Here is a 24,480-nt window from a genome sequence, read left to right on the forward strand (position 1 = left end):
GTGTTTTGGCCACACATTATCTTGTACAGTTTGCACTTTGCATGTAGGTGAAGAATTCATGTTCAATTGCATTCCTTGTCTTTATGGAATAGTAATTGGTTCTGTATTTGTGCTGAAATGCTACAGATGTTACCTGAATCTATGTCCCTCATTTTGTCATATTCATGTAATAAACAGATTTGGTTTATATCATTTAACATATTACAGCTATGTGTTCAAGTATGTTATCATGCAGAATAACTCTGAAAGATAATCATAGTTTGCATGAAAAAAAAAAAAGTAAATTGTGCTGAAATACATATACAGGTATACTTTCCAAGTACATAATTTAGAATGTACAATGTGTGTATTTGATAGCTTTGGCTATTACATACCATTTAACATCGGCTGTGTTTTGCTATTAAACTGAATCATGTTCTATAGCTTAATCAAATGATTTCAAAACATAAACAAATTGTGCTGAACTATTGAATATGTACCCAGTTTGAAAATCACCTGTTTTGTCATGCTGTTGCATTTTTGTTTTTTGCCATGTTTAATATACTTGGTTATATACCATTTAAGATTGATGGGCTGTGTACGTGTGCTGAAATGTGTTGTATAGGGTTTTTTTTACAGCATATTTTACTGAATATGTACTCTGCATACTGAACCATGTGGAAGACATAGTAGTTTTGAAAGAGTATAGTCAATTAGTTTCAAAACAAAAACAAATTTTGATGAAATATTGAATTTGCAATCACGAGTATTACTGTCTCTTGTTTATCATGGGGTCATTGGGTATTGCCCCCCGCCCCCAAATACACACATACAATTGTAGATTTTGTATACCATTTAACAAGGGCCCTATATTTGTGACCCTGCACCTCAAAACAAACAAAAAGTCGCCAGACATGAATTTTTAGTTAAGACTATATTCTGAAAGAGCAGACTTTAAGCTTTAAAATGATGTATAACTCAAATTAAATGGACTCTCCTAACCTATCTAAATATTGGAAAGAAAGCACAAACTCAGGAAAAGTGTGAACTGAGAAAAGAGGCTCTGAAGTACAGTGTCTATTTAAGCGCTTAATCTTTACCAAACCGTGCTGGCTGTGCGATGAATGGGACAAAAAACAGGAAGTAAACCACCAGAGTAACAACAATAAAGGAATTATCAGATTAACTGAAATTAAGCATGCCTCATTAACACATTCTTTCAATAATATTTTTAATACCTACTTTCGAAAGCAGTAGCACTATCCTTTCAAAAGTTATTAGAGTTGAAAGTGAAGAGTGTGGACAAGGTTTTTCAGAAATGAAAAAGGGATTCTAAAGACACACCTAATCACACTATTCTACCAAAAATGTTCGAGATAAACTGCTAAAAAACACACTTTCCTGCCCGTTTTACGATAGCAAATTTAAGCATAATGTAAAAGAAGACCCGCTCTTTCAGAAAATATGAAAAAGTCAAGTTCGGCTAGGTTGACCCATTTCACTTATTTTCAATCCTCACGCAAATTCAGTGTGTGCAACTTTATGTTCGTTTTGAGGTGCACGGTCACATTTGTACCAACTTGTGTAGTACAGCAGCGTTGAAAAGAAGTCATTCAGTTTGAAAAGGAAAACAAATCATGCTATAATCTTGAATAATAAGCTATGTATCTCCAAAGAGTCTTGTTCTAGTATCAGTGGCTTCTCCTACTTATTTTTAGATTGGGTTAATGCCATTTCACATATGAATGTAAGTGACAGAACCATTGAAGAATAATATTCATATTATTCGTGGATGACTCTAACCTTTTCTTTTCCCACCCTGACCCAAATATCTTAACAAGAACAGTAAACAAAGAATTGAAAAAGATCATACAATGGATATACATAAATAAATTGTCATTAAACATTCAAAAAACAAAATTTATGCTTTTTAGTAACTTCTTAGATAGCCTCCCATGCAATATAACATTCGATACTACTCCCCTAGAAGAAGTTTCTTCCTTTAAATTTCTTGGTGTTTGTGTTGATAACAAGCTTTCATGGAGGAACCATATTGATAACATATGTAAAACTATTTCACGTAACATTGGCGTAATGAACCTAGATTAAAATATTATCTTCCTTCATCTGCATTATTAACTCTTTATTCTAGCTTGATACTACCTTATCTAAACTACGGGATTCTTGCTTGGGGTAATACATATCAGATATTACTTGATAAACTTTTTTTATTGCAAAAGAAAGCGCTCAGAATTGTTTTTAACCTACATACCCGAGAATATACAGATGCTTTGTTTTTTTACCATAAAATTTGTATAGATTTGTATGTGTTTCAACTTGGCCAGTTCCTGTTTAATCATAACAGCAATTTCTTATCCAAAATATTTCACGATTCATTTCATCGAGACAGTCATGTACATAACTATCCCACGCGACGATCCGATGAATTCCATCTTCCATCAATGAGAACCGCACATGCCCAAAATACATTTCTTTATACCTGACCCAGACTTTGGAATAGTCTAGATAATAGCTTAAAAGATTCCCCCAAATTTGTCACATTCAAATACAAATTCAGAAAATACCTACTCTCTACTTATAATTCTAGATTTATAATTCAAATTGCTTTAATTCATGCTTGAGCTTTCACCTGTCCTGATGTCGCAGCACTTGGCGTGTTCTGTATGCAGACCTCTCTTCTTTCTTCTCTTCTCTTCCTTTCCTGTCTTTGTTCTTCGTAGACTTGTATTGTTATCGTTTTCTCTCTTCTCAGTACTGTCTCGCGTCTTATATGTGTGCGGGTAATGTGCGTACGAGTGTGTTGTCCTTGTCATATTTTCTCGGTACACGCGGTTTAATGAAAAGTGTCTAGGCATTAGCATTGATACTTTTTTTTTCCCCGACCTGCGTATCTCAAAATAACTATACATGTATATCTCTACAAATGACTTTAAAAACTATATTAAATGCAATAGCTATAAAAACCTTGAATAATATATTGTTTACTCATTATTTATCTAGTGATCCACGTCCCACAAGCTTTGCTTTTTAGTGGATCACTGTTTTCCATAATCGAATTCATTTTCCGCACGCCCATGAAGTACAACTGTATATGCATTGTTTCTCTGTACATATGTTGTTATATAATTTATCTCGTATACTACATGAATCTTTTGCAAATGTTTGAACAATATCATTTCATGACATGTATACTTTGTACTACATTGTATGTTTTGATTTTCATTGATTGGAAATAAACTATGATTGAATTGAAAAAAAAAAAAAAGTTGAATTGATGATAAATAGCTATGAAAGATAATCAGTTTCAAAATGAAATCAGATTGCTGAAATAATGAATAAACCTGTATCGATCTCTCTTGCTGTGTTATATTACTGTGGGGATTTTTCCTCCACATCAGATAGATTTGGTTTTCACTTAAATGTACAATTGTTCAATATATGCACTGTGTATATCTCCAAATTTTGCAGTGTATAGCTAAATGTTTGCTACTAAAATCAAATTATGCTGAAATCTTGGTATGTAACCTGTATCTCTTAAGTCACTTGATTTGTCATGTGTCAATGTTTTGCTTTCTTTTATCTATCAATATTTGGTAGATTTGTTTGTAAGATACCACTCAGAAGAGGATGTGTGTTTACCGTATACCACATATGGATAAGTTTAGAAATATTTGACTATTTTGTTTAGTAATGAATCTTGTGCCACAACATTCATTCAGCAAATATTTGTCATGCTTATGATGGATTTTTTTAATCCCAGATTTGGTTATATACACTGTAAAAAACTTAACATATTAGCCGTGTAAATGTTCGTTGTTATCCAGAATACCTTAGAAAGATAATCAATAGTAACATTATTCAATCATGCACACAACAGTCCCATGATTTGTGTTTATTCTAAAGAGAACCTTGACTGAAATACATCACCTACTGTTTGTAATCAAATATGTGACCAGTTTTAATCAAAACCCAATTTATGTTTTCTATGTTGACATTTGAATTCAAGTAAGAACAAAAAGAAAAGGGAAGTTTCAGATCATTACACCAGGCTGAAGATGCAAATTCAGAGGTATGCTTTCATTGTGGGGGTTAGCACATTAATTGAAAAGAAATTTTTCATGTTGCTGACAACAAGCTTTTAGTAACCTACAGTACTTAAGGTATTATCTGGGCTAGTTTCTATTATCAGCATTTTGTCATTCCCTAAATTGACTTTTGCTTGCATTTATCCCATTTCTCCTTCTACCTTTTTTTTTTGTTACAATACATTGTAATCTATGTTGATTTGTAAAGCTCCATCTGATTCATGTTAATGCTTCAAAGAATTGTACAATATATGGCTGTCTTTGATCATTTTATACTGAACAGTAATTCAATACAGTCGCAGCGGACGAGTGCAATTAACTCACTGTTTTCATTTTGACCTGACCTCCCTTTCCTCTTGAGTGAACACGTTTCGCACGAAAACCGCTAGGAAAGTGTCGTAGCAAAACTGCTGTAACTTTACTATTTATTCATATTTTTTGATAATCCAAACGGTTATGAAAAGTAAAAACCTCATTTTAACCTGCTATTATGTTACATTTTTTAAATAACGACGATAAAATATTCCAAAATGGAGCATAACTTCACTCTCAAAACGTAAAATAATTGTCAAAAATCGTTGCTAAAATTTCACATTTTGACTTCGTGAACAACAAAAAACTTTCAAGTATGTTACTAAGTATGTATTTCTTTATGGAACTCTTAACTATCACATTCGAAAAGTCATGCGTCCAGATATGTCTGGAAATAATCGAAAGAGGTGCACTTTCTACCTTCGTTCCGAGCACGAAATTTCATAGTCATTCGCACACGGGAAGACAGGGTACAGTCCCACGTACCCACATCTTTGTTGCTCTCACGTCACCTGCATGCTTCAGTGCCGTACGGCACTGCAGTAAGATTTACTCTGATCGTAACTCGTACCGGGAATTCGTAGTTGTAATGTTACTTACTAGTGCAGTAAAATCTGTGTAAAGTCCAAATAATCCATAATGTCATGAATTTGCAACTGGTATCATAGCTGATCTGGAGTATATTCACATTTTGGCTACTTTCTTTTTAGTAGGCCAGTTCTGATAACGTAAGTACTTGTTTTTGAGGTGGCGAAGTCCCCTGCAGCACACTGCTACATGTACTGTAATATCAACACCACCCAGCCCACTCTCACAGCGTAGCATGCATGTGCAGTGTACTAGGCACCCACAGCATGCAGCCACCTCGCATCTCGCGCAGTGACAGTACACTGCACTGCATCGACCAATCAGCTTGCTGGATCGAAGCAGCATGGGAAAGTCCTTTCATTGCGCAAGCGCAAATCAGTTTTTCTTAGAATATGACGTCATTATTCTCGTTTGCTGCTCCCGTACAATTTGAGATTTCTGACAACATACCTCATTTATTTTCACTTGTAACTTCAAAAATAGGTCTTCGGCAAAGCGAACACCACCCTGCTAACGTCCGCCCATGTCTAATGAATATGTATGTCAAGTTTCATGAATATTAAGTGGTGCGTCCAGATGTGTCTGGAAATAATCGGAGGGTAGTTTATCGAGACAGCGAAACATGAAATGTTGAATATCTTAAAAAGTTCTCAATCGTTTCTCATGATTTTTCGTATGTACATAGAAATCATGATTTTGCATTGATACTGAAAGTTTGAGCGATTTTGGTCAATGTATAGCGGAGATATGAGAAGGTGAAATTTTGGTGAAAATGAGAACGCCCGATTCGCACTGCCTCGATGACGGTTGAAAATTCAAAACGTTTCGTGGGTTTCGGGGGAGTTAATTATAGTCGTCCGCTGTGACTGATAATAATGAGGTAAGGTGCAAAACTTAATGATTAACTAGTCTGCTGGTCACTTAATCTCTCTGAATGTATCATCTTGTATTTTTTGTTTAATTTCTGTATATTTCACAAAAAAAAAAGCCACCACAAAGTAAAGCCTGATAAAAGCATTCTTAAAGTGTGTAACAACATGTATTCATCATGAAACTAATTTCACATCAATTTTCAATGAATAAAGATGGTTTCATTTTCTATACTTGGCTCTCTACACTGAAAAAAAAAAAGAGTACCACAAAACTGGCAATGCAAATAAACAGGTAATGTCTAATACATTTTCCCAGATTGATACATAGATAAGAAAACTTGCTTAATTGCATCTGCAAACTTTGGAACTCTTCAAAAAATATTGTTTCAAAATATCAAGGAGCCTGTGTATAATACCAGCCATATGAAAGTCAAACCAATCGCCATAATGCAAATTACATTGGTACATGTTTGCCCATATTTTGTTTATTTCTTCAGAATTTTGAGTTAAAGAGCATAGCATCTGTTGCAGATCTCACAAGTGCTTTATAGAGGCTGCTTGGTATGGACTGTTTCTATAATACAGTCAAATTTGTCACACCCACAAAAATTCAGTGCTAATAAATGGTAACCACCACTAAAGTCATGTAACTTGAATGTACTGTTCCATCATTTCATGATTTGACTATGGGTAGCTGTACTCTACTTAATAATTGCTCAAATGGCAGCCCTGTGCTTTTTTTTTTCTTTCCAAGTTTCAAGTGTTCAAAGAAAAAAGCAAGAAAAGTAGAGGGTAGAGTCACAATTAATGTAAGCATCTTCTCAAGGCAAGTCAAAGACAAATTCTTTGTGAACAACACTTCCTGGCAATGAGACCACACATCCATCTACCTGGATGAAAAGTAGTACAATGTCAATATTGATATGCTCCCACATGCACGGTGTATGCTTTTCAAAATTACTTTCCTGCCTATACTGTCATCATCTGAAATCTGTTCCTTTATTGTGCTGACTATATGAGGGTATTCCACTGACTGATGGAATGAAAACATATAAAAAAATCATGATGATTTGTGATCTGATGAAAAGACAGATGCTATGGTCCGCTGGAACTGTGGCATCAAACCTCATGTGGATGTCTCTACTGGCACTGTACTTGGAAAATTGGGGATGACCAGGAATCAACTGCTAACAGTTTTCTGCACCAGGTGACTCAGACGGATCTTCACGACTGTCACAAACTTAATCCTGTGAATTATTTGATTCATAAAATGGGTATATATGAAGTATTACTCAAGTACCTTATATGTGTACATACTGGTCGGCTAAATGTAGACCTTGCTCAAAAGTTAAGATGCACATCAGGAACATTTCGTCCAGAGCTGGACAGAGACTTGGTGCTCTTAGGAGGGTAGCATCTAAACTGGATGCCCCTGGGAGAGCCACAGTGTACAAGGCCCAGATAAGAAGTATCATGGAATATGCCTCTCTGTGCTGGCTGAATGCATCTCCTACAGTACTTCAACTACTTGATCGTATACAGAAGAAGGCCCTACGCATAATTGGAACAAATGAGGACGAGGCACGCTCCAACTTCAATATTCCTTCGCTTCACCATAGACGTCAAGTTGCAGCTGCAGTTGCCCTGTACAAAATGCAGACAGGCCTCTGCCCTCAAGACCTGAAAAAGCTGGTTCCCCCACCTTATACAACGAGAAGAACAACTCGCTCTAGTGTGTCAACTCCGAGACATGCTCTCGTGGAACCCAAGTCCAGAACACAACTGGCTGGAGTTTTGTACACTCTGCAGTCAGAGTCTGGAACAGCTTACCAGAAGACATTGTAGGCATGATTAGTGACAGAGGGTCTCAGTCATTCAAGAGTCGCGTCCACAACCATCTTTTGCAGATTGCATAGTATACTATTTATTAGGCCTCACTTTTTCTGTTTTTGTCATTATTCTTTTCTTAAGCTGCTGTGAACCCTTGATTAGGCCATGAGGTTGTTATGTATGATCTTGTATGCATGATTTTGATACTTATAGTGTCACGCCTTGTTGACTATTGTTCACAATAGCATGTTATGTACAAAAAAAAAAAAAAATATTGTTCAAATTAAACACTGAACATGGAAGCTTAGAAGTTGTTTACAGTAAAATAAGTGATTGATCGCGTGCTTGTAACTGATTCAGTGTGTGCTTCCTAAGTACATACGTACATTGTGACGTCAGTGGGTGTGCAGTTATTTATTTATTTACTTATTCATTTTTGCTGCACACTTTTTGCACGCCCATGAATGTTAGTATAAAGAAAATACAGAGCACACACATAGTGACTCATTTCTAGCGTCTCTGATTGGTCACATTCTTGAAGCCATTTCATAACAGAGTAAAATCACTGAATGCAGTACGAAATTTATGCCCCTGGTACTAGATTCCCACCCATAAGGGGCGAGGAAAGCTGCTTGCGTCACCAATGTCCTAAACACGCATTAACATTTCAGTACAGTCATTAATATGTAATATGTCAAACACAATGGTATTGCAATTATGCCAATTTGGTGCTTGCCAAATTGGTGCTTCCCAAATATAACATGATAGACATTCAACTAATGACAGTATGCCTATTAATGATGGGCAAATACCTTTAACATCAACTAAGAAGTAAAATGAGAGAAAAATAGAGGTGGAACTTCCCCAGGAATCTAAATTTTGAATTGAAAAAAAAACTATGAAAAACACGATTATTATTATTTCCACCAACACTGGTCAATCATGGCAAAGCCCATGAATGAGCATCAACCCATGGACAATAAATAGCATCAAACCTAAGAGTTGATCTGGCTCATTCTGATGACGACAGTGGATGGTAGTGCATACAAACCACAGTGTCTCCAGTGTAGTATGGCCTTTTTTTTTCTGCATTGGATCCGATCTGTAAACACTCTTCTACAGCAGAGCTACACACGATTGGTTTCCTTTTTAGTGATAAGTGGATTTCTCTTCATTTTCCCTTGAAGAAAATGATGGCAGACAGACAAAAGATACATCCTGGTCTCCTAGAATGTCAATCTCTCAATGTCAACAAGGGACTGCTGACCAGCTTAGACCAAAGGGGAATTGAAAAACGAATCAAGGATCAAGAAAATTTTCTTACCCTTGGGCTCTTCAGTGAAGGATTCCGGAATGTTATTCGCAACTTCCAAGGTATTGCACACTATAGTGTGATTTAACACCGCAGTTACATCCAATAGTTCAATGATTGTTTACCTGGGATCTACATGTATTGTGCACGTCAGACATTTTCATCATCTATACCATCATACTTTTTATTAAGGAACTGTATATAGAACTGATAGGTGTGAACGAAGAGATTAATGGTCTTAAAAGGAATGCATTCATTCTTTGTGTCTTTAAGAATAGTAGCCACTTGAAGATTTAATCCATTGCCACATGAACGAGGCAGCATAAAGCAGATTGGTGCATACATACACTGTATAGGAAGTGAACCATGATCTGTGTGCTGTTACAGAAATGTGAAAGTGTTGCATACGATTGTATGTCATACCAAAATATTGAGTATGTCAAAAGCAAAATATTGAAATCAAATCATTGAAGAAATCTGACAAAATATGAGTTTCTGAGTGTAGGGAGTAATCTTAACATCTAGAACTTGAACTGCAAGCTTAATCCCATGAGGGGTATCATCTTTACTGCGAAATCATCAGTTTCAAGATGAAGGTTATAGTATTACACTTGTATCTAATCCTATGTTTCAATTCCCATCTAGCATTACTGTATTACCGAGCACTGCAACCTCTGAAGGCAATTCAGCTGTGGGAGGAGATTCTCACACATGACCCTGATGACCTCAATGCCTTGCAGGACCTGGCAAAGGCATATAACACTCTTCGATTCTCCAAGGAAGCTCTCATTTATGTGGACAGAATCAGGGACCTACTGAAGGGCGAGGATGACGGCAAACGGTATGCAAGGTGCAAGATTGGACAGGCCTATGCCCAGTTTTGTGATATCTATGCCACATCCTGGACAGGGGTAGAGCACACCAAAAAGCAGGTGGAGGGTTTTGAAAGCGCTCTCAAGCTTGTTGACAAGACGATACTTGATGACAATTATGAATACAGGGACTGGCTGTTGCACGCTGCAAAAGCTCATGAGAAATTGTGCCACAACTACTCAAGAGCTTGCGAGAATGACAAATACTTGGAGTCAGTGGGGAAGACAGTGGAATTACTTGACAAGGCCCTTGGCATGTGCACAGACAGGGAAAAGAAATACAAAGCTGAGATCTGGACCATCATGGGAAACACTTTTGCCCGATTGCAATTAGAGCTCCCTGCACTCCCACACATAGTGCAGGGAAAATACATGGAAGAATGGAGAAATCCAATGCTGTGCTACAAAAAGGCACTTTACCTTGACCCTAAGAATCCTTGGACCTTGCCTGAACAAAGCATGCAATATTGTAGAGAAAAAAAAATATGACGAGGCACTTCAGTGCCTTCAGGACTCATCAATATCTTTCTATGACTGCAGAGCAAGAATAAGCTTAGTAAAAGCTAAACAAGAACAATCATCAAACGGGGAAAAATAATTCCTACAGAAAGCTGCGGAATATGCTTTCAAGGCTTTGGAGGAAAACTTTTACCCAAGGCAATTGTGTCTGGCCGGTGAAGTGCACTACTGGCTATCGCAGAATGACATTGTAAAGAAAGAAGGAAGAGATAGGGAAAATCTTTTGGAGGCTTTGCAAAGATTTTCCCAGGCTTCTGCCACTGAGGATGGTAGAGATATCGCAGCTATCGATGTGAAGTGGGCGAGATGCTTGAAAGACTGTGGAGACACCCATGGGGCCATTGGGTCCTACAAGGTTGCTTTTGAAGTTGAAAAGAGAAAAGGTTATGTGACAAACTATCTTACAATGATAGCAAAAGAACTGCTCCACCTGATGAAAAACAATCTTGACCAGATGAAAGAAGATTGCAAGTTTCTACTCAGCTGTCGTGAAATGGGATTCTGGCTTCTATACACTTCCACTGCATTCCAAGCAAAGGAATCTGACACTCAGCGCTCCCTTGTCAAACATGAGCAGCTTGTGGTTGAATGCCTTGACAAGATGGCGAGTCTCACAACAAGGGGCAATTTAGAAAGTCCCCTTCTTCACAAAAAATACATGGAGGAATTCTGGAAGAGGTCACATCAGCTTCAACCACAAACTGAAACATTGCATAAGGAAATAATAAAATTCAAACAAACTACAGAGAAACACTGGCAACAAATTTCTCAAAGCACAGGGTCAGAACCTGATGAGGAATCATCCGGAGACAGTGACAGCACACAAGCCTACCATGATCCTCCTGACCACTGCCTGACCCAGGAACAAAACATGGAGTATGACTTCTACATTACCAATGATGAAGACAACTATGAAGTAGACAACTGGGTACAACATTCTCTCCTGACCAACCTTGAAAACCCAGTCTTCGGCCTGAAGGGTTATTACCATCCCAGAGATTCAAAGCTTGGACAACTTGACATCAGAGCAAGGACTGTAGCCATTCCCAGGTGTGCCCATCACATCCTTGTCATAAGCAACAACTTTGATGCCAAGACAGAATTACTCAAGGAAGTCGCTCAGGGCCTTGAAGGAAAAGATGTTATTGTCCTGATCCGTGAGTCAGCGAGCGAAGTGCCTCCACAACTGAAGATTTGTCATACAGTTGACATGACAGTGTACGCAAACTTCCCTGCCCTGGCGAGGCAACTAAAATGCCAGTAAGTCTACAAGAATTTACATTGTCCCAGAAGAAGTATAGCCACTCTGTCAAGTATAGTACTGCTAACACTGCTTCCATCAACTCTCATAGAAACAGGCAGGATTGGTAACTTTGCAATACTTTTGTTGTGGGTGGTGGTGTTGTTGGTGTTGTTGTTGTTCTACAGCCTGAAAAGAAGGTTAAGCAAAGAACAAGTTTCATGTACTGTACAGATCCTCAGTCATCATAAAAAAGAAAGAATTGATAGAAAAGAATATGAACTTTGCTTGTAGTAGGGAAAAGTGGTGTCTCAGAAAATGACTAGATGTGGGGATATTTCATGCCATACATTCATATACAAGCATACCAACAACAATGATTCAAATGTATCGTAAAAAGAAGGAGAATATATTATGACACATACATGGAGACAGACATACAGAGAGATGAGGCATACACTGAAAAGATACTTGAGTGCACAGATCAAGCAATGACATTGAAATTTATGAACAGAGCAGTCCTGCATCCCCGTAAAGCTGAAACAGATTAATAAATCAACTTTAAATGGTACAACACAACACATACCTGCCTATCAAAGAAGTGATCTAAATATGTGTGGCAAACTTATCAAACTTGTGTGGTTAGGACTCTGCTGGATGATGTCTTTAATGCAATTTGACTGCATCTTAATCAGTGTTGGTTTGAATCATACACTGACTACCGGATAATCAGTATACAATGATGGAGAATGGCAGGAAAATCTTTCATCTAGATCATACTGGCTTTGAACGATATGATTTCTGTTTTCTTATCAAACTTACATACAGTGCATACAAGAGTTTATGTTTGTACATGTGAATCCGCAGAATTATACCTGTTTTGGCAATTTGAGACTAAACTTGCAGTTTTCCGTCTTTTGTTGTAAGCTTTGCATGACAGTGTTTACAGTACAATCTTGATTGCTTGTGAATAACAGTTAAGAAATATAAAAGTACCTCAATATATTAAAAAGAATGATTGCGGTTGTGGGGAATGAAACATTTTCAATGTCATTTGTAGCATCCATGTCATTGGTAATACCTAGATCCAAAATGTTTTAATAACTGTAATAGATCTATAAGTAATCATTTAATCAATCAATCAATCAATCACAGTGAGTTGTATCAATGTGCATTGTTTCGGGAGCTAATATGCTTCTTAATACTCTGAGTTCATGAATAAATATTGGCATGTGCATATTACACTGTAAGTAATGAAACCATATTGTGTCCATATACATGTATTACTGTGGTAAAAGTAGGTTTTTTTTAACAGATCCAACTTAAGTGGCCATGCCATATTTTGAATGATATGGCAGCAAAGAAAATAAAATCTTCTTGCAGCAAACATTACAGAAAATGTTACTTACATGTATTATATGGAGATTACTAGCTATAGTGTATAGTTTCATGGGACTTTTAGTCAGATCACATGCTTGAAACAGTAGTTATTCTCATCATAAATATCTATATCTAAGGTACGATGTAACTTGCAATCAGACAGGACAATGAACAGTGGTGCACATAAAGAGTCTTTAAAAGCACATCATAAGTCTCATTCCCGATTTTGATTCTTTAATTTATGCATGTTTTACCCAGGAACAGATAAAGGCAGTTGTGATAGGACCAAAAGCCCTTCTCTAATAACAGCACTTCTCAGATTTTTGTGTTTTGGCCACACAATATCTTGTACAGTTTTTTTTTTTTGCATGCAGACGAGGAATTCCTTTTCAAATCTTTTGTATCTTTGTATCTTAAAGTTGTTATTGGTTCTATATGAAGTTAGAATGCTCATGGTACGTACCTGTATCTACATCTCTTATTTTCTCCTGTTAATGTATTAAATACTAGGTTTACTGGTATATCATTTCATGTAAGCTGTTTACATGCATGTTAATATGAAAATTAGTCATTTAATTAAAAAAAAAAAACAAGTAAAATGTGCTTTAATGAAAAAATGTCACCTCCCTATGTTATATGCTCTATTTTCCCTAAATCATTTAACATAGACTATGTTTAATCAGATTCATGAAATTCTTCCGTCGAGATATTTTCATTGCACTGATTGACAAATTGTCCTACCAAGCGTACATCGAGGTAAACAAGCACTGAATTGATTCAGTGTTTTTAGTAGTAGCCAAGATAAAAGAAATCATGGGCGTACAAAGTACTTGAGCAAGATTTGAACCTATGACTTCCTGATCTCCGGACGGGCGTCATCTCCACTAGACCACCGAGCTTCCGCCTGACATTATACATGTCCTACAAATCTCATTGAATACATTATTCAATATGAATGACTGAACCTGACTAATAGCTCCAAAAGGTATTCACTTGTATGAAACAACAACAAAACATGCTGAAACCTGGAATAAGCACAAATGTTACTTGGATCTATGTCCCTTGTTTTGTCATGTTATCAAGATTGTTTTTTCTCCTTTTCATTTGATAGAGTTCATAGTCAAGTACAATTTAGCATGGGCTGTGTATGTGCACTGAACTACATACAATAATGTAGCAAAGCTTTGAAAGATAATCAATAAGTTTAAAAAACAAGTGTGTACATGTACATTGTGTTTTATTGCTAGAAATGTAACACATACTGTAGCAGTGTCTTTTATTTTGTCATGTTTATGAATTTTTCTATGGTTCTAACAGATTTGCTAATAAACAATTCAACATTTAAGCAGTGTGAATGTTGTATTATGTACAATTCTGTACAATGCTGCTGCCTGTTATCATTCTTTTATGCTAAAAAATAATTCTTTGTTTAATACATTGAACAATAACTCACTTTGAGAGACAGGCTAAATTTGTTGATCAACCGGTCTGCTGGTACAATTTTGTAATCTAACCTCCCTGAAGTTCTGTAAAAGGTTTATTTGATAAAAAGCCACTATCATGAAAAGCCCAACTGAAACAGTTTATGCAGTATACACCAATATGTATGTAATCTGGCTTTAGATGTTAAAGCAACATGCACGAATATTTATTGAAGTTTTCCTACACTACGCTTGCCTCTGTACATTGACAGATGTTTTAGCACTGGAGGTGTTTTTCTGCTCCTGAGTTGACACAATGTACTAACATGCACTATTAATGCAATAAAAATATAATCTCTAAGCTCAGCTACTTCTTATATCACATTACCCTGTGGTATTCAAGAAAAAACTATTCTTGATTTCATCTGCCTTTTTTTTTTAATGTCTCAAGAATTTTGTCAAACATTCCATAGTCTCAAAAAAGACCGGTGTATATCATCAGACAAGTGAATGGTATACCATTTACCATGAATGTGAACTGTAGCTGGTATTATATGCTTATGATTAGCTTGTTCCTCAGAGTTTTTAAAGAACCTATTAATGTTTAGTACAGACCCTATCAATATTTTGCAGTTGCTGCTTAGTACATACATGTGCAGTTTTCATTACAAATTCAACTTTGTCACAGTAAAAAATAGATTCAGTGCTCATAGAACAGTAGCCTCTGCAAAAGTGATCTGTAATGTTGCATCATTTCATGATTTGGCTGTGTGTAACTGTACCCTTCTTTTATACTTCTGTCACTACCATGATAGCTCTTCTTTCCAGTGTTCAAATGGAGTGAGGGACCTGATGGGGGGGGGGGGGGATTAAACTAGCATCACCCTGCAAAGACTTTGGACTTGATCTCATAGTCAGACCGTAAATTACAGAACAGGTCGAGGAAATGCTGCAATCTCATTGGACGAGAGCCATACATCAGTATTTACAAACTGCACGTTCGATACTGGGTACCAAACAATCATTATTGCAATCCCTAAAAAATCCATAAAAATTCCCGGATCGCTACCAAATTTGAATGTGTTGCTTGTGTCAATATTGACTATTCATGCAAGCTTTATCTTAATCCGTACATGACTTTTTGAGTTATTTTGCAAACAGACAAACCAACACCGATAATCACTTAACCTCCTTCCTTGGCGGAGGTAATAAATATCTTTAAACATGTACGGAAACAAGGTTTCGATTTGCTTTCTTTGGCAACCAGATCACTCACATACTGTACCTCACATTCTTACACACATTGCACTCACTCGTGCTTGCATAGGCCTTCGCACATGTTGCTGGTACAATTTACCATCTGATGGCCAACCAAATGGTAGATGATTCTTCTATTTGTTTGCTTTTTAAGAACATTGCAAAGAAATGTCTAAGATACAGGAAATCACACCTGCATACAGTCCTGCTATGTCTGTCTACTGTTAAACTAAGTGGAAAGGAAAGTGAAAACGAGATAGAAATACAAAGCATATATTTAAAGTCTTAAATATATCCTGTATCATTATTAAACAAAATAAAACATAAATACAAAATTACAAATAGACACACAAGAAGACAAAAGAACACACACTTCAACAGTCCTCAATGGATCCTGTATCATAAAAAAAAAAAAACAATACAAAAGTACAAAGAAACCAGACAAAAGAACACACAGTTGAACAGTCCTACAGTGTATATATGTCCTGTACAGACATCCCAACTTTTCTGACTGAATTCAAAATAGGGATGATTTGGCTCAAAAGTAGGAAAGAAAGAGCAATTCAGTTCCCATAGGAGTGTGTAGTAAAATTATCAAGAAAAATAGAAAACTCCTACTGCAACAAGAGCTGGGAATGGTCAAAATTCAGATTCTTTCCTCCAAATTCAGAAAGGTCAGTAGGTCTGCTTGTATTATAAACAAAACAATACAACAGTACACACACTTCAACAGTCCTAAGTGTTTCTTGTCTTCATCAGACAAGCACAAAGAGAGAGAAAAAGGAAAGAAAACTCACACTTGTATAGCCTTCATCAGGTTCCCACTCTCAAAGCGCGATTCAAAGATGAGCGTCGAGTCCTCTGCTGACTTTAGCTTGACGGCTCGCGGGATGGGGCCGTTCCTGTTTCCACCAATCCGTGATCGAAGAAACTGGAGCGGCACAAAGAGAGGGGGTCCAGGTTTATGTGGGCAGTGTAAGCAAACAAGGTAAGGGAGGGAACAAAAGATAAAGCTGAATACACTGTATCTAACATCAGGAAGGAATGTTGATTCAACAAATGTAGAAAGGTCAGTACATTACTATGTAAAAGTTTGAGGACAATTCTCCTTTCCAAATGGAGGTCTCGGGTTTGAATCCTCGTGGAATCTTATTTTCTTTGCTCATTTGTGTGGCGCTCCGACAAAATGAGTCATAAGTCGCACGGGGACTTTTCCCGTAATGAGCCGAAAATGAAGGGGAAGCACTACTCGGGTCGAAATTTTTTTATGACGGATTTTGATTCCTTGACGTTTTATCTATTTGTACAGAAAATTTCAGCGTGTAAAAATGAGGACAAGTGTCCCAAATCACAGTTTTTCTGAGACAATTTTTTTCGGTTACATTTTTTTCGAATGCTCGCCTTTGCGCTGCGTTTCGCACCTATTGTTCTTGCCCGATTGAGACTCCGCCTCCGTTGCTAGGGCGTATGCTAATGAAGCATTGCTCTTGACCCCATTGAAGACAAAACAAAGCATGGTGCGCGCGGCGGCGGCGGCGAGGGCTTAATTACGCAATAACAGTGAGCTGACCAAGGCTATCGATTGCATGACCAGCGAGTTGCGTTTGATACATGCACCACATTTCATGACGTGGTGATTATGTGACGCACAAATGGCGCTGAAAAAAAAATTCCAACGAATGATCACGCAAAATTTATGATACTTTATCAATGAGCTAATACATGATCACATATCGAACTTGAAACCTCTCTATGTGTGTGTGTGTACTTTTGCAAGTTTTATTGGCCTCATTAATGAATTCATTCAAATAATTATGTATAACTCTCGTTCCCTGGTATGTGACTTGCTGTTTAAAGTTCATCTTTGGAGATATAGCATGGCATAAGTTGTCAATTATTCTCGTCTTTATAAAGTCGACAATTCGCATGATAATTTAAGCCAAATGTGTGTAATGCGTAATTTTATTTCCCCGGTTAATAAAACTTATTGCCCTATTTTCTTATGATGGTTTTGGCCGCAACGGCATGGAGAGAAATCGGACGACAAACATTATCAATGCCCAAATAGCTCGTGTTCCCTTTGGAGGATATTCTGACTCTTGTCATTTGTGTATTTTTTAGAAGTAGGACCTATGAGAAAGTGACAGAAAGCTGTGTCGCTACTCAAAAGTGTTTTTCTTCATTTTTTTTTTATCAGAATGTGTGTAATGATAGTTGTTTGTCGTGTCTTACGTGTAGCTGACATGTGAGAGGTCAAGTCTGCAAAGAATTTGGCTAACAGCTTTGCGAAGTAGCAGCGCTAATTGCCTATTGAATTGTGTATTGTGAGGAATTCCGAATGAAAGAACTCGGACGACACTGTTCACGCCTTGTATCCGAGTAAACCCGGCATCAACGAAGCCTTGAACAATGAAAGGTAACTTCCTGCTATCACGGGGTGGATAATCACGCAACCAGTACAATTCTTTTTTTCGCCATTGATAGCAGAATTAGTGACGTAACGGAGCGACAGTGTTGGAGGATCGGCATTATGTCTGCTAATTTGTAAAATATTTTTTTCAGTCCCCTTTTGTGTTCAGAACCACAGCCAGGGACGCCAACTTACTTTATCTCCTACAAGCTATCGTTACTATCTTAAAACGTGAATTTTATGAAAGGTTGAAAGTGATCGCGGAATCAGTTCTTCTGCGTGACACAAGGCTTTTATAATAGCATACCAAGCTTAAATCGTTTACCTGTATAGAAAGGGCGGGAATACACACTTATCGCAATCATCCGGATTTGAGAGTGATACACTCTACTATCTTTCTTCATCTTTCCCCCGACAAAGACCATGGTAATTCAAAAAAAACAAGCAAACAAACAAACAAACAAACAGACAAATAAGCAGTTGCATTATATCAGAACGTACAGAATTATTGTGGTTCATGCATAGGTCATCTTTTGATGTATAGTTTTGTTGTCGTTTTTATAGCGTGTCCTAATAAATGCCTTTAGCGAAAACCCAACATAACTTTTATTAAGGAGGGAAGGGAACTTAAATTTAAATATAACATAGTTTATAGAAATCAGACATGTAAATAAGGCAATCATATACATCCGCTTGGCCGATTGTAATCTCTTACTTTGACTATTAAACATGATCGCCTGCATTTAAGTGCTTTTTCTAATTTCTTGAACTTTGCCTCATTTTCTCTTTTTTTTTAAAGAATTGCTCGCAACGTTTAAAAATCGTAACGCAGTCCGCTTTCCCACAATTAAATGTTCCATTTGATTCGTCACTTATTGTTGGTCTGGTGACGACAAATGTTGGAAACTCGAGCGATGATACATGGCATTTTGTTTTGTTGGTTTTCGTCTCATTGCTCAAACGAATTTTGACTACGATTACAGAGGTATCATCTACGAGACTTATCTGATGGTTTTTAATACAGAAAAATGATCATCAATCAGCAAGGATTAATCAACAAGTCATGAATTCACTGTACCCATCATGTCTAATCGAACTACGACATTGTTGAGGTAACCGCGCCTTTTTATTTTCATAGTTCAAACTAATTCTTGGCATAATCCAAACAAATAATTCTTTATATAATTTCTCAAAATGCTCAAAAGATGGCCATAGTCAAAACTTTCTACAAGGATTGCATACGGCAATCTTTACTGGCCTAAACAAGTTTTCTAGAGCTATCAGTTCCCCCTATGACGATGATTTCGTTTGCGTTTCGAACTTGTACCGAACTACTTTCAAAACAGCTATTACCTTTATGGTTCGATTAACGAACCAGTCTTTTGAATTCATAACCAACATTCGTAATCGTAACCATACAGTACCATAATACTGTCAATAACAGTTGGAAAATGTAAATGCTATAATAATAGCATGAAATAAATGAGTAACGATTATCTTCATACATTCTAATTCCTAAGTGATGCCGCTGCGATAATGACACATGGTTTGACTACTGCTTCAAGCAAATAAAAGGAAAAAGGAATGGGATATACTTCTAATGATGATACCACCCCGTACAATGCATTCCACTGTATTTGGTAACATTTGGTTACGTTTCTGTGCGCTTTACGTACGGAAAATAAAAGGCAGATTGATTCCATTAACATGCTAACACACAACGCACTCAAAATGTTTTTTGAAATACACCGTGTACAATGTAATGTTTTATTATACGTTTTGAAACTTTGAATTTGCGAGTCCTTTGTAAAGTTATAAGGGTTGTTACATTATCACGCAAAAATTAAAGTATATAGGGATTCGGATTTGCTCAGAAGACTAAAAATGCTTTATATGGCGATCGCTCGCAACAGAGACAATCCGTTTCAGTAGATATACAATGTAATTCTGTTTTCATAAAATGAAGGAGAAACGTAAAGAAGTCAACTTTTTAACTTCATTTAGCTTTCTCACCAATTGAACTTGATTTGATCTGCCACGCATGATATCGCTGTATGTTCTATTAATTCTATCAAATTATTTGATTGGCGTGCTTGTTTTTTATGCGGACTATTACAGGCAAGTATAGTCAATAATTCATTGAAGTTCATAATAATTATTTGTACGATTATGGCGTGTTAGTTGTTTTGTATTTTCATTTTTATGATAATATCACGTGTGTATCTGATTCTGACCACGAAAATATGGCGACTATCTAAATGCGGAGTATGTACTGTAAAACTAATGTCTCCTGCCAGTATAGACAAACTAATTTCTAGTCTATCCCCGCTTGAAATGGAATTAAAAAAAAAAAAAAAAAAACGAAGTTCGACTTTCAGCAGATTTCAACCGTTTTGTATAGTGCCTGATACAATAATGATTGTATCTCATGGAAGAAAACTAGTCTCCTTGCCTGAATTTTAGCTGCTTCCTTTTCAAGCTTGCGGGAAAGAAATAGCTGAACATCAATCGCAATCATAAGGCGAGGCACATCCTTAAAAATAAACACAGGAGTACTGAGACATACTACTAAATAAAAACGGGCCTTTTATCACTATTGACAACACATGACATTGAAATGTTTGTTTGTTTGTTTGTTTGTTTTTTGTTTTTGTTTTTGTTTTTTTTTTTTGGGGGGGGGGTAATACAATTGATTATTCTGAAGGTTCGTTAATCATACAATGAAATATGGTTCGCTATTAGCTTAGGTTCGTTAAAAAACAACAACAAACAACACACCCTCATTAAATGCGGTTCCTTTTCCGGTGTTTCCTTTACCCGAAAGTAATCAAGCAATCATTTATTTTAGTAAGGTTTGTGAATACAAAACGAAATGAGGAAGGCCTAACTATCAATTTAGAATGTATGTCATTATAATTATCTATACTCAACTTCACAAATGCAGAAAGATTGTAACTGTAAATCAGTGATGTTAAAAAAAAAGATAAGCTTAAGCTACAAGTTAACGAGTCTTTATATGCTATGGTATTACAAAAGTGACCGAGAATAAGAAGTATATTCATGATACAGTCATAATTATAAACCCAACGTGAAGCTGTCAGGCCTACATCAACCTTTGCTTCTGATACGTATAGTACGTGCAACATTGGCAAGCTTGATGAGCGATAATTCTGTGGACGCAACGCCTATAAAGGATATGTGCCTAATGTATGGCGGGAATTCAGAATGTTACGGCTGTATACAGCTGCAGCAGAACAGACGCGAAAGCAGTCTTTGATGTTCTGCAACATTACGACCATGTGCGTAATTTGAGGGTTTTTAGTACACGCAAAGAATACGATCTCAAAAGACGACTATCGTTAATTAACTTCATTTAGAACCCCCGCCTACAATGGGTTCTCAGGTTCTATCTAGGTATTGGTACATGCTAAACGCATCCTCTTTAGTTTCCATTGACAGCAACTACATGGAAGGAGAGTGGAAGCAATCAACGCCCTCGCTAAAAGACGCTTCTCGTAAGACGCATTGCGTGCCCGCCTATGCTACAATAGGTACTCAGGTTCGATTTAGGTATTAATACTTGCTAAACGCATCCTCTACAGTTTCCATTGACAACAACATGGGAGGAGAATGGAAGCGATCAACGCTCTCGCTATAGACGCTTTTCTTAATACGCATTGCGTGCCTTTTTTCTTTCTACTGTTTCCTATTGTTTGTGAGTTAAAAACTTGCGGTAAACTACACCGCAGCCGACACACAACGCGTACCTACTCATTCATGCGGCGGCAGCGGCACGGACACAAACGCACCGAAGTTTACATCGGACGACCGTATTGGTCAGAATCGTTAATGATAGACCTGTCCTGCGATTGGTTAATTATCTTACACACCCAAGCTATCGCCTTATACGGTCGTGCGTGCGATGGAGCATAAACGCCGTCGCTAAGCAGGACTGTTGTATGTTTCGTCCCGCGAAAGAAACAGGTTGTGAGCTTGAACCTAACCTGAACTTTGAGAGCGATTTTCTCCGTTATTTAGAAAAAGGACTGACATCGTAAGCGTAGTTAATATTCGTTTTTATGATCTACAGGGATGTCGAAATGAGTTGTATTACATATCAGTGTAAAGCTTAGAGTCTGTAGAATTCACATATAGGCATAACTACGATTTCATTTTTTGCGACTTTTGACTCATTCCGACGGAGCGCCACACATTTTTCCACTATTAAATGAATTTATAGAGATTTACAATAGGTAATTCCATGTGATGCCCTCTGTACGTGGGAAATTCATACAGCAAGCTGACACAGTTGTAGACTTATAGAAACAAAAATACAGAAGGAATATCACAAATCTGCATCTTATTCTTTTTTTCAGGAAAACAGCACATCCTCATGACCTCTTCACTGAGAAATGGTAAGACAAATAGAATTCTCCCTGCCCTCTGGAAGGCCTGGTCAAGTTAGTGCTCTTTTCATGTCCTAGAACAATGAATTTTATGCAAAACTTTTAGAAAATTATAATTAAAACTTACATATTCCTCCTGAGTAAGTGGATGGTGGTACACGACTCTGCCTTCCCCTTCTGGTAGTGGCATTGGGGTCTTCTCAAAACCACCTGGAAACGTGGACGGGGCGGAGGGAGAGAAGAGTAGATGTGGGCATTGAAAATGTGGTGTATGGGGGGCGGGAGGGGAGGTGGGGTGGTGGAGATAACGCAGTGTTGGGTTCTACCAGCACCGAGTAAGTCAAAAGGAGTGACACCACTAAATGCTTGCATTGAACTTGCATCACATATATTAAATGCCCAATGATTAAAACATCTTCTTATCAGTTTCCTCATGCTTTCAAAAAAGAAAAGAAAAAAAAAGAGAGAGATAGAGAGAAAATCAATGTTAAAAGCCATTAGTATGAATAACTTTACTATAAGCTTCATGATTTAACCAAAAATTAATTTCTCAGCAGCTGCATGCTACATGCACAAAACAGGCCTGGGATTATCATGTATGTTGAATTTCTGATCTTTTATAATGCTGTCAAGTGGGGGTACTTTGATTAAAAAACTACTTTAAAATATTGAGTTTTATCAACACTGATTTTAGAGCGATGTGTGAACAAGCTCCTGCTTTAATGACTGAAAAATTCCACATATCTGTGGCAGTTACCATCCATGATAAGGGCAAGGTGTGAACATAGCTGACGTATACAGTTGGAGTAGTGGTATACATACTATACAATTATGCCAATAAAAAAAGGGGGGACATAACGGTGATTGTATGCTACTTGCAATATACTGAGAAAAGGTTTCTGATCAAATTTCAAATGTGAAAAAGTAAAATGCACTTTTGATATTTTCTTCTATTATTTGATTCTTATTTTCTCTTCACTACCATTTCTTCTTTTTTTCTCAAATCTTCAAAGGGCTATCTACATGTGTAGCCTACAATGGTTATGATTTTGAATTGTGTGTTCAATAGTAAAATGGCAAACAATAAATGCAGAGGTGGCTGAACTAATTCTGTCAAAATTCAATCCTGAGAACTTGAAGGCACAAATAAGATTCTGGTATCTTCTATCATTAAGTGACAAGAAAGTTTTTGAAAAAACGTAAAGCTAAAAGAATTGTGTAATATGAAGGCATAATAAACATGTTACTTTCTAGAGTGCATATTTTTTCAGAAGCTTCCCATACATAGACAGATAGCTATAGATATCAATAGAAAGACAGATAGATAGATAGATAGATAGATAGATAGATAGATAGATAGATAGATGGTAAAATGGATACTAGATAGATAGATTGATAGATAAAGAGAGACAGAGATAATGAGATATTGTGGAAAGACAAGAACACTCAATGGTACAGAAAACCAGTGTCAACGTACTTGGCTGATAAAAAGGTTCTGCTTCCTTTGGAATGTAGTCTATATGTTCGACCCTTTGGGGAAGCACCTCGATATCTGCAGGCCTGGAAAAGAGACGGACAAAAAGAACAAAGAAATATAATGAATGAGCCAACCACCATGCCATGACAGCAATGCTCATGAATAAGGAATGCTTGGTGCAGGAGGAAAATGGTTAACAGATATATAACTCCATTGTTTTCTCTTTCCTGTATATATATTTTTGTTTCCCAACACAAGTATGTAAACCATCAATGGATGAAGGCATGAAGTGTGTTCACACTTCTGCTATGAAAGGATTTGGTTTTGATAAACAGAAAAATACACATGTTGTCAATAGCAATGTTCATCATGAAACATCATCATCATTGATCCATTATCATTAGATTTACTATGAATGCAGGAGCAGAAATTCACAGAGCGGAATTTCGCTAGGGCAAGAATAATCTGGAGCAAAATAACTCCACAACTTGACAGCCTA

The 24,480-nt window shown here is 36.9% G+C and overlaps 1 protein-coding gene across 1 annotated transcript in view; it reads right to left on the reverse strand.

Moving 5' to 3' along the window:
- LOC140236336 (cytosolic carboxypeptidase 2-like) overlaps positions 1 to 24,480 on the reverse strand; it is a 158,517-nt gene that overhangs the window by 116,349 nt on the left and 17,688 nt on the right. Inside the window, 3 exon segments of the mRNA XM_072316292.1 lie at positions 16,486 to 16,619; positions 22,632 to 22,714; positions 23,982 to 24,064. Of these exon segments, the coding sequence (XP_072172393.1) occupies positions 16,486 to 16,619; positions 22,632 to 22,714; positions 23,982 to 24,064 (300 nt within the window).

The sequence above is a fragment of the Diadema setosum genome, chromosome 12, assembly GCF_964275005.1.
Source record: "Diadema setosum chromosome 12, eeDiaSeto1, whole genome shotgun sequence".
NCBI classification, from domain to species: Eukaryota; Metazoa; Echinodermata; class Echinoidea; order Diadematoida; family Diadematidae; genus Diadema; species Diadema setosum.